This window comes from Dryas octopetala, chromosome 1, assembly GCF_963921425.1.
Source record: "Dryas octopetala chromosome 1, drDryOcto1.1, whole genome shotgun sequence".
Taxonomy (NCBI): Eukaryota; Viridiplantae; Streptophyta; class Magnoliopsida; order Rosales; family Rosaceae; genus Dryas; species Dryas octopetala.
In genome coordinates, this window is record NC_141366.1 from 32158446 (window position 1) to 32171016 (window position 12571).

At 38.1% G+C, this 12571-nt stretch overlaps 1 protein-coding gene across 1 annotated transcript; it reads left to right on the forward strand.

Moving 5' to 3' along the window:
- The first annotated feature begins 885 nt into the window (after positions 1-885).
- On the forward strand, positions 886-5091 carry OPT3 (oligopeptide transporter). The gene is made up of 6 exons (XM_086257474.1): positions 886-1589; positions 2025-2122; positions 2902-3471; positions 3621-3876; positions 4001-4183; positions 4266-5091. Exons 1-6 carry the CDS (start codon positions 1080-1082, stop codon positions 4878-4880), a joined length of 2232 nt encoding a protein of 743 aa, XP_086113600.1. The 5' UTR covers positions 886-1079; the 3' UTR covers positions 4881-5091.
- The last annotated feature ends 7480 nt before the right edge of the window (positions 5092-12571 follow it).

Consider the following 12571-nt stretch of genomic DNA (forward strand, 5'->3'; position numbering starts at 1 on the left):
TACTTTATGGGAGTAACGGTTTTTATTTTTTTATATTTATTTTGTTAAGGAGGCCTCAAGTCTTAGGAGTTAAGAGGACATAAGTCCAATTAGGTATGTATTAAAAAATATTAGAACTTCCTATGGCTTAAAAATATAAATATGATATACGCCATCCACATGCTTACGTTCAATAAATGTGTGTGATGCTGTTATTGTCATGTGACAATATTTGAGGGCATGTGTCTACATATGTAATCTTTTAACTGAACTGTTCTATACCAAAGCTGTCACACGACACAAATAGCTCAACACACTTTTTCTCAATTAACTAATGTTGATGGTACATAGAATTAAGCTCGATCCTTTTTTAATGTGGACACGTATCACTATACAAACATAAGGAAAGTTCCAACAAAAGAACAGCTACAGCTAGCACATCCTCATTGAGTGATGAAAATCTAAAAGGGTGCTTCATATTATCTCAACACTCCCTTCAAGATAAACAATGTATATTTAGTTTGTAGGACCCTATATTTATACCCATAATTAAAAAATATAAAAATGGAAGACCCATCTCAATCTGTTGGAGAATGTGCAATAGCCACCAATATTATATATAGGTCCTTACTCCTTACACAAATTATATATATATATTGTATAGTTAATTTTCTAAATTAGGTTACTATTGTCATAATATACTCTTTTTTTTTTTGGCCATGTCATAATATACTCAATAACCAAAGAAAAATGGTTGTCACTAGTCTCAATTATTTATTGGGTATTACCGTATTAGCATGAAATTAAATTTCGAAAATTAAGGATGAAAGAAGGGCAGAATTGTCAAAAAGAAACATTAAAACACACTAACCCATCTTATAAATACCATCATCAGTATAATGCAAAATATAAACCACCTCCTCTTCCTCAATCCTCAATCCTCATACTCTGACTCAGACACTAAAGTTTCAACCAAGTTGCAGAGTCAGAGACAGCCCTCTATTTTCTCAGAACAAGAGTAATAAAAGGACAATAGACAGAGCCAGAGAGACAGAGAACTCTCTCTCTCTCTCTCTCTTGCTCTCTGTGGTTGTCTAACAATGGCGTCCAAAAACCACAGAGTCGACCCAGAGAAGCCTAGTAACGGCGTATCATCAGAAGAGTCGTCGACGCAGAGATGTTCAATAGAAGAGGTGGCGCTGGTGGTGCCGGAGACGGATGACCCATCACTGCCGGTGATGACTTTCAGGGCGTGGTTCTTGGGGCTGACCTCCTGCACTCTCCTCATCTTCCTCAACACCTTCTTCACCTTCCGTACACAGCCCCTCACCATCTCCGCCATTCTCATGCAAATTGCTGTGTTGCCCATCGGCAAGTTCATGGCCTCCACTCTCCCCAACAAGCAGTACAGCCTCTTGGGCTGGAATTTCAGCCTCAATCCTGGGCCTTTCAACATCAAAGAGCATGTCATCATCACCATTTTCGCTAATTGTGGGGTCTCCACTGGTGGAGGTGATGCCTACTCCATTGGTGCCATCACCATTATGAAGGCCTATTACAAACAAAGCTTGAGCTTTCTTTGTGGCCTCTTTATCGTCTTGACCACTCAGGTACCAAACAACTCTTCCATCCTCCAAACTTTTTTTGTTTTTTTTAATTCCTTCTGATTTTTGTTTATTTTATTGTTATAATATTTTATTTTGACTGAAGTTTTGTAATCTGTAAAGTAAATTAAGTAATCTTTTGAATTTTATATTTAGGTTGAGATTTTGGATTTTTTTATTTTTTTTTTATTTCTTGCCCTTTTTGGGTAACAGATACCCATTAATGGCCTTCTGGCATACATGGTGGGGTTATCTGTTTTGAGGTGCCAGTGCATTTAATTTCAATAAAGTCAGAGTTTTTGTTAAAAAAGGAATTTCCTTTCCAGTTCAGAAACTGATCCTTGAAACAACAAAATTTTGTGGGTTGAGGCTGTGCGATTTTTGATATAATAAGTACACCTCTCTCAATTATTTGAATTTCTGGGTTTTCACGATTTGCAGGTAATTGGGTATGGATGGGCTGGGATTCTCAGGAGGTACCTGGTTGACCCAGTTGAAATGTGGTGGCCTTCAAACCTTGCTCAGGTCTCTCTGTTTAGGTATGACTTGGTCCTCTCTGCTTTTTCCTTCATCAATTTTCCCCTTGGTTGCTGAAAGAAAAAGTAAGATAACAAAAGAGCTTAAAGTTGAAAACTTTGCTGGCCATTCAACTCGGAGCAATAGATTTCTAATTTCTACCTCGCATTAACACAAGTAAAGTTCTCTTTGGTCACTGATAGATACACTGACTGGTCAAAACCACATAAAACACTAGGCTTTCTTTTTATTTTTTATTTTTATTTTATTTGTGATTCTTGTATTATTAGCCAACCAAATGGAGGGCGATAATTTAAATAAATTTGTATCAATTTCGAATTCTACTGGTGGTTTCTGGGAGAATGAGTAAAACCCAAATGCAGCAGCAACTGGATTTGTGGGATATGGAACACCATATATAACTATTGTGCAATCCTATACTAATTATCCCTTTTATGCCTTTATGGTAAAAGTTTTTGATTTCCCTGTCGATTAAGTCATAAGCAAAGTGCATGTTCAATGGTTGAGAATCTGTTTCATGCTGTTTGTTGTCAGATTGGAGTTATATTCCCTCACAACGTAACGCTACAATTATAATATTAAGGTCAAGTAGAAGATGCACGACTTTCTTAAATAGTAAATTGTTTTGGAGAATTTTTGTATGGAGAAAGCAAACATAATCTAGTGGAAAGATTTCATAAATCAGCATAAAGTAGAGAGTTTCAATCAATGTTTTAACAGGTCTAAAATTTTGATCCTAGCAATAACTTTGTTTCTGTTGCTGTTGTTGTTGCTGTTACAGAGCCCTCCATGAAAAGGAACATAAATCAAAAAGCTTTACAAGGATGCAATTTTTCCTCATTGCCATGGCAGCAAGCTTTCTCTATTATGCACTCCCTGGCTATCTTTTCCCAATCTTGACATTCTTCTCATGGGTCTGCTGGGCTTGGCCACACAGTATCACAGCTCAGCAAATTGGCTCAGGTTACCATGGACTTGGGGTTGGTGCCTTCACCCTTGATTGGGCTGGGATTTCAGCTTATCATGGCAGCCCCCTCGTCACACCCTGGACTTCTATTCTCAATGTTGGGGTTGGATTTGTCATCTTCATCTACATAATTGTCCCTCTATGCTACTGGAAGTTTAACACTTTCGATGCTCGAAAGTTCCCTATATTTTCCAACCAGCTATTCACCTCTAGTGGCCATAAATATGACACTACCAAGATCTTGACACCACAATATGATCTTAACATTGAAGCTTATGATAGTTATGGGAAGCTCTATCTTAGCCCTCTTTTCGCTTTATCCATTGGATCAGGATTTGCAAGATTCTCAGCAACCCTCGTTCACGTGGCACTGTTTCATGGCAGGTACTTTCAATTCACTTGTTATACATAGCATTGAGCTATACTTTCTGACATATAGCTTCTTTTATTACAGCGAGCTAGATAACTTTGGATACTTGGAATAAATTCTTCATAATTAACTGACAAAGTTATCATTGATTCTCTTTTCCTAGTGCTATTTTGAAGCAGAGCAGATCAGCAGTAACGAATGTGAAAATGGATATCCATGAAAAGCTGATGAAAAGTTACAAACAAGTGCCTCAATGGTGGTTCCTCATCCTATTAGTAGTGAGCATCGCCCTGTCGCTGTTAATGTCTTTTGTATGGAAAGAAGTTGTGCAGCTGCCATGGTGGGGGATGCTATTTGGCTTTCTGTTGTCTTTCATTGTCACCCTTCCAGTTGGGGTCATTCAAGCAACCACCAACCAAGTAATAAACCAATTTTCTGATTTCTTGATTTTTTTTTTTTTTTTTTGTAAGAAACCAATTTGAGTGTGCAGAACAAATTGCGAAATATCATTCTAACTTCTTGATTCTTGTGGCTACCGTGCAGCAACCCGGATTTGACATCATAGCTCAATTCATGATTGGGTATGTTCTACCAGGAAAACCCATTGCAAACTTGCTTTTCAAAATCTATGGACGAATCAGCACTGTTCATGCTCTCTCTTTCTTGTCTGACCTCAAACTTGGGCACTATATGAAGATTCCACCTCGGTGCATGTACACAGCTCAGGTATTTTCACCTCATAATTTATGTTTTGCATTTCTGATTTAATTTGTTCCTAAAAGTTATTCCCCTTTTTGTTTGTGTCCAGCTGGTGGGAACTCTGGTTTCTGGTATTGTGAACCTTGCAGTGGCATGGTGGATGCTGGAGGGCATTGAGAACTTATGTGATGTTGAAGCACTCCATCCTAACAGCCCGTGGACTTGTCCCAAATACAGAGTCACCTTTGATGCTTCTGTTATATGGGGCCTGATTGGACCAAGGCGGCTGTTTGGACCTGGAGGATTGTACAGGAACTTGGTATGGTTATTCCTGGTTGGAGCTGTGTTGCCTGTTCCTATTTGGGTGTTGAGCAAAATCTTCCCGGACAAGAAATGGATTCCCTTGATAAACATGCCAGTTATTATTTATGGCTTTGCTGGGATGCCACCTGCAACTCCCACCAACATCGCAAGCTGGCTTGTCACCGGGGGCATCTTCAACTATTTCGTGTTCAAATACCACAAACGCTGGTGGCAGAAGTACAATTACGTTCTATCGGCAGCATTGGATGCTGGGACAGCTTTCATGGGTGTGCTGCTCTTCTTTGCCTTGCAGAATGAGAATCGAAATGTGAAATGGTGGGGGACTGAACTTGACCATTGTCCTTTGGCAACATGCCCCACTGCACCAGGTATTAAGGTTGAAGGATGTCCGGTTTTTTAGTAGTAGTCACAGAATACCGAAACAAAGATTGATATCAATATTTGAAGATTCAAAGCTAAGGAGGCAATGCTACAGTTGTGGAGGAAGAGGACAACTATAGCAGAAATTTCTCATTCAGATGATATGTATGGCTGTCAGTTATTTATGATATCAATTTAAAATGAATGCATTGGCAGTAGATAAATGGCTCTTCTGGCCACCTTCTGCTTTACTTTTGCATTTGGTTTCTGTATATTTTCAGCACCATCTGTTTCTAGCTACCCTAAAAAACGAAAGTAAAGAATAGAAATTCGAATGGCCAGAATAAAAGAAAAAAAAATATGATATTGAGAAGCTTATAGTCCAATAGGATCAATACTCAAAGAAACGCTTCAATTACTCAACACGTATGTTTTGCCAAAGGTAGGTACCTAGCCCATGTTAGAGAACTTCAACCAAGGCAGATCATAACTACCTTAACTTTGTCAAAGCTTCTAGGTTTAGGCTAAAATATGATGATTCATCTTATTCCTCTCCAAATATGAGGTATTTATATGTGTACAAGATGCAGCGATAACCACGCCTAGTCATACAAAGGAAAAGTTATACAAGGAAACTACAGAAATAAAAATAAACTACAAAATATATATAGCTTATCTTGACTAGGACTTACTCAACACTCCCCCTTAAGTTGGAGTTAGCATAGATATCACACATACCAAACTTATTTACCGAGTCTAAAAATATCTTGTCCGACATTGCCTTAGTAAGTACATCGATCTGCCAACTGATCTTCTGGCTTTACGAATGGGAAGCCAATTACCTTGGACTTTAGCTTCTCCTTAATGAAATGTAGATCAACCTCCATATGTTAACAATCGTAGGATAGTAGGATAGTTGATAGTTGGAATTCTTAAACCTAGGTTTCGTTCAATGACTGAACCTAGACTCAAAGCCAGGCTGCCTACGTACCTTAGGGGATCAAGTCATAACATAGTTCTTTTCTATTAAGCACAACACACATTAGACAAAGAAATTAAAAAAAAAAAAAAGAAGACTATCTCACCAAAATTAGTGGCCTGAGTCCAATGAAAGCTTAAAACAAGAGTTAGAATAAAAACCTGGATCTAATCTTGTTGAAGGACTTCTTCCCGGATGGATCACCAGCGTCAACGTATTATGCATTGCCGCTTATCCGCTGCAGCTCTTAGGTCTTGGTAGCTAGTGGGAATGTAGGATAGCTCAAGTAAGTAATAGATTGACACCAGTGCCTCTGATAAGAGAAAATAGGTCCACATCATCAACCAAAAAGGCTTTCTATGGCCATTCTCTGCCTGAGCAAATGATGCTTTCAGGAAGGACGAATGCAAGGTTTTTTTTCCCTACCTATCCTATCCCCTATCAAGGAAGGACATGAACAAGATGGGATAAGCGCATCGGAGAAGGAATAGGTTGCAGCTTTTGTTGGTCCTACCTAGTAGCTAGCTGGTTTGGGAAGGAAGGACAGGTAAGAATGGTATTATATCCCTCATTTCTTGTTTTTCCTCTTGCTAGGTGATGAGAGTTTGACCTCTAGGAAAAAGACTTTATCCCTTAGTGTGCTGGTAGTGGCATAAGGTGAGTGCTCTGATCTACGACCGCCCTCCTGTCTATAGGTTTAGAGGAAGCTAAGGGATATTCTAACCAATAGGATCTGGCTGCTAGTAGATAGTAATTTTAAAAATTTCCTGCTCTTAGGATGTAGCTTCATTTCCTTACCTGCACTGATAGCTTCATAAGTCTTCCCCGTCTAGGTGCAGAGTTCATCCTAGCAACGAGCTTGTGCTATCTTCTCTTGTTCAATGCTCCAAGCTGAATTAGAAAACCAATGACAGAGAGGACTAAGCTGACAGCAGTGCCAGGTGATCCCTTTCCTTTAGGTCTTCCTCCCGAGGTTGACCAGATTGGTTGAAGATTCCTACCCAATTGAATCTTGAGAAAATAGCCAAGGGTGGAAGGCGATGATGAAAAGAAGCTCAACTCCTGTTTTGGTTCAGAAGAGAGGGGAAAAGAGAACCTTCCATGGTTGTTAGCGGCAGTCTCAGGTTATAGTTGAATAGCAGTTCAGTGGAATCCGGATTCTCATCCGCTAGCGGGAAAGAAAAAGAGTTCAACCTTCCTTGCGCATGGTTTGACTGGCATTAATTGGAATGAGAAGGAGCGAGAACATGAGCAACACAACACAGGATTGGGAGTCACACGGAATTCTCTTCATTGGGATTGCCTTTCCTTGGGCAGATTCCTCAAAAGGAATGAGAGTCAAGGACTTCAAGTGAAGTGGTTGGGTTCACTCCTTCTAGAGGAAGGGATTTGTGTACTGATTGCTTGCCTTAGCTTCCTTCTAATGCTCGAACTGCACTCTACTAGCTCCTATGCTTCCAATTTCAGACAGTTCCTAGAAAAGAAGTACTAGACTGATAACAAGGAAGAGCACTATTTAAGACAAATATCGCTTAACTGATTGCGCCATAAGTACAGTACTAGAGTAAAGGAGGAACTATTTAAAGAAAGGATTCTTTCTATCATGCTACACATGGTTATGAGTAATCTCAATAGCAGACTTATTATCACAATATAGATTCATAGTCTTTTTTGGCTTGAACCCCAAATCAGTCAACAAGTTTTTTATTCATAGCAATTCACAAACACCATGAGCCATACCACTAAACTCTGCTTCTATTGTTCTACACTTGATCTCGCCACAACCTATTGTTTTTTAATTACTACGCCAAGTTACTAAATTACCACCCACAAAAGTAAAGTATCTTGATGTAGACCGCTTGTTATTAAATGAACCAGCCCAATCCGCATTAGTATGCCCAATCACATACAGATGCCCATGCCGATGGAACAACAATCCCTTACCTGGTGCAGTCTTCAAGTACCTCAAAATTCTATAAACAACATCCATGTAGGATTTACTCAAAGTATGTAAGAACTGATTGACAACATTCACTGCATACGCGATGTCAAGATGTGTATGAGATAAGTAAATAAGTCTCCCAATAAGTCATTGATATCTTCCTTTGTCGACTGGAGTCTAATCAAGACACTCTGCCAACTTGTGATTCTACTCAATAGGAGTATCAATGGGTTTACAAGCATACTTGTCTCAGATAATAAGTTCAATACATACTTGCACTGTGGGACATAAATATACCATGCCTGGACCAAGCAACCTCAATACCAAGAAAGTACTTAAGGTCATCAAACTCCATCTCAAATTCAGTAGCTAGATACTGTAATCGTGCACCATTTCTTCAGTGTCATCACCTGTCACCATCATATCATCTACATAGATTATCAAAGTAGCGATTTTCCTCTATGACGCTTCAAAAACAAGATATGATCCGAATTACTATGCTAGCTTGTAGCCAAAGTTCTTCAATGTAAAATATCAGGCTTTAGGTAAAATAATTCAATATTAATTCATTCTTCTCCTTCAGGAGGTATTTATAAGAATACAACCATCTTCCCATAATGAACCCTAAATAGACATTAAAGCTAATTAAAAACAATTACAAGAATAAACTAGGATTGGGAAAACATATATATTCACTACCACCCTTGGCCATTTACTTATTTAACCCTCCACAACTACACATACTCTTTTCTATAAATTTTTGTTCATTTAGAAGCCATTTACACTACATTTATGTCACATGTTATTGTCACTTCATTTGTGTCAAATTTGGTACCCAAAATTAGGCCCATGTCCCAACTTGGTACCAAGACTTTTATTTTATTCAATTGAGTGCCCAAAATTTTATTTTATGCTTATTAAGTTCCTATGCCAATTTTTGTCAGTTTGTTTAATTATACCAATGTGTTTGATATATTTCAATTGTACCAATATTTGGGTCTTTATTATTATTTTTTATATTCTTTGAGTTTTTTATTAGTTGGAACATTATGTTATTTTGGCAGGAATTTTATATCTTTGAAATTATTTAATTTAATTGTACCAATAAAATCGTACCAACCCACTCACATATTGGTACAATTAAACAAACTGAGGAAAATTGGCTTAGAAACTTATATACACAAAATAAAAGTTTGGGCACTCAATTGAACCAAATAAAAGCCTTACTACCAAGTTGGGACATAAGCGCCAAAGTTTTGATACTAAATTTGAAAAAAAAAAAAAAGTTACTTCATATAAAAAAAAAATGTATGAATGTGACAATGGCATGTGACATCAATATAATGTAAATGACATTAAAATTAATTATTTCAATATATTACTCCCAAGAACAAAAATTTAAGGTTTTTAACTGGAAATCCACCTATAAAAAATTATGTTAAAGGCCATTCTATTCATGTGTACGCGTTCGGAGCGAGAAAAAGACTACTTAGTGCTCGGTAAATGCAGATGAATCTGTATTTATAAATTTTATGTTGCAGATACAGTTTTTTAGGTTTAAAATGTAGAAGTTTTAAGTTGTAGATACATAGATTTTAGGTTGCAGATGCATGTTTTAGAAATTGCCGATTGCTCAACGCTATTTTGTGTAGCCAGGTAAGTTTTGGGATAGGTGGATTGTAGGTTAATGTTTTTTCTTATTTTAGCCTTCTTGGTAAAATACCCTTATTAATTCGGTAGGAAGTTTCCTGCCACCTCACTTTGCTGAGTGGCACAACTACCCATTTAAACATTACCACTTGTTTAATTTTAATTATCACTTTTATATTCTTTTCTCTAACCCAAATTTATAATTTCTTTAAAAAACTTTTTTTTACCAATAAATAAAAACAAAGAAACTAAAAAGAAATCAAGAACCTCACCCCATCTACCCCTCCCCTTCAGCTGCATCATCATCATTTGTCATCTCTCTCTCACTAATCCCATAACCTAAAACTTTTCATATAAACTCTGCATTTCCAACAGATTTCAAGCAAGCATGAGGAGGATCTCAGAAATCCAAGAACTCATTGCTATTGAATTCTTTAATTCTTGCAATTGAAACCCAGTAAACTAAATCCACAAACAAAAAATGAAAGATAGAAAAGAAAAAGAGAGAGGGGGGAAGGAAAGAGAGATGAAGAGAAAGAGAATGAGAGAGAGAGAGAGAGAGAGAGAGAGAGAGAGAGAGAGAGAGAGAGAGAGAGAGAAGGGGGGAGGGATGGTTAGAGGTAGTGGTGGGAGGCCGCGGTGTTGCTGGTAAGGAGGGGTGACGTGCTTGATATGTATTTTTTGTTCTTTTAGTTTTTTCTATTTTATCAAAGGTGAATTCATAAAATTTTAAAATCTTAAGAGAAAATAGATTTGTTAAGGTTTTTTTTATCCAAATACCAATATGGGTGTGCTTCCATACCACAAAAACTTTTTTTCTTATCAATTTACTACTCAAAGTATAAATATGTGCCAATGTGGCACCTGTCATCCATTTTTGTCAATTTTTTTGTTAACTTGAAGGGTAATATTATCAATTCATATTATAAAATATCTAAAAAACAAAACTAAAATCTAAATACAGATAAAAAAAAAACCCAGCCAACCCACCCTCACCCCTGACACCGACCCATCCCCAACGATGCCGGCTTCCCTTCCTCTCCTTCCCTCTCTATTCTTAATTATACTTAAAGGCAAACTAGGAGGTTTGATAAAAAAAAGTTGATGATTTAACAGAAACATTGACTGTAGGTGGTATATTGGCACATATTGATACTTTAGATGGTAAATTGGTCAGAAAAAAAGTTTGGGTACTATGGGAGTACACCCCCTATAGTCCAGATGGTATTTGGGTAAAAAACCTATTTCTTAAATTTAGAGAGAAATACAATAGAGGGTTGCTATTTGCACACTCTTTTTTCTTTTTTTGCACACCCTTTCTCACTTAATTAATGAATTTACAGTATTATCCCAATGTAAAAATACACTAAAAGACAATTTATATTTATCCCAAACTCTTCTCACCTCATTCTCTTTCTCTCTCTCAAACCCATGCACTATCTCTATACTGTCATGACTCCACCTTGCCATTGCCAACCTTGGCCAAGCCTGCCATCGCCGGCCACCTCCCGGCGAGCAGAAACCATTGGTAGCCCTCTCTCTATGTCCTTCCCTCTCTCCCTTTCTCCCTTTGTCTATCTGCCTTCAAGATCGGCGACCACCTCTTCGCAACCGCCTGCGTGCAGCACCCAGCATCCATGAGCTCGCTCTCCACCCGCAACACCTTGTCTTCCACCTCGAAGTCTAGAACCAGGCCCACGCCGGCTCCAACTCCAGCCTCTACATAGTGCCGTCCGACCACTCAGCCTCTCGGGTCACCGCCTCCCCTTCCCTTTCTCTTCTGTCCATTTCTCTTCTCTCTTTCTTTCCCTTTCTGTATCTCTGTTCGAGGAAGCCATGGCAGACAACCACCAAACATCCACCATTAAAAAAAAAAAAGTTGCAGTTCGATATGTTCGGCAGACCAGTGCCAAACTGGGCTGTTTCGTTCGGCAATCATCTACCGAATATAACAAGATTGTCCGGCGGATGACTGCTGAACAAAACAGCCTAGTTCGGCATTGGTCCGCCAAACCTACTGAACTGCAATTTTTTTTTAAAAGTGTTCGAAAGGGAGGAGAGAGAGGGAGGGTGGTGTTGCGAGAAGAAGAGAGAGATGAGGGTTGTGCTACGGGGAGGAGAGAGAGATAGGTTGTGTGTTTTTTTTTTTGTCTAAGTTGATGGGGTGTGTTGTGGTGAGAAATTTTGTGAAATGTATAAAATAGGGGTATTAGGGAAATTGGAGGGGTGAATTAAAGAGAAATTTAAAATTTTAAGAGAGGGTAGAAAGTGTGTAAGAGAAAAGGGTGTGCAAAAAAAAAAAAAAAAAGATATGCAAATAGTAGTACTCATACAATAAAGTGATAATTAAAGTAAAGACTGATAATTATAGGTGGTGTGTAGATTTACCATTCATAAAATTTTTTTTGTCAATTTACCACCCATACTTATACAAAGTTGACAATGTGGCACCTACCATCAAATTTTCTGTTAACTCGAAGGGTATTTCTGTCAATTCATATAATAAGATATTTTAAAAACTAAAAACCAAATAGATAAATAAAAATATTAAAATAAACATAAAGATTTTGGAAAATTTTATAAATACCTAAAATTTTTCAAAAATAAACAAAACAAAATTGGAAAAAAAAAATGAAGAAAGAGATGCAGTAGCCCACCACAGCCACCACAGCCACCCAACACCCATTACCAGCCACCTCCTTCTCCGGCGAAACCTCCTTACCGGCGGCGTACCTTCTATCTCTTTCCTTTTATTTCTTTCTCTTTCTCTCACTTTCTTTCTCTTTCCTTCCTCTTCTTCTCTCTATTCCCAGATATCGAACCCAAATCTAGAAAAATCCAACCCTCTGCCTTCTTTTGCAAAACACCAACCCCCAAATCTGCAAAAAACCAATCACAAATCTTGAAAAAACCAACTCCAGTGAAATTCTGCAAACAAACCCCAAATCATAGAGAGAGAGAGAGAGAGAGAGAAAAAAAAAAAAAAGACACAGAGGGGGAAAGAGGATAGGGGGCTGATCGATCTGGGGGGGAGGGGAGGGGGAAGGCGTGGTCGGGTGACGATATAACCCCGGTGAGAGGGGTAGTGAGGTGAGGTGGGGTTGCTGGGTGGTGGATGTTTTTTATTTTTTTGAATACTATTTTTCTTTTCATTTGCTTT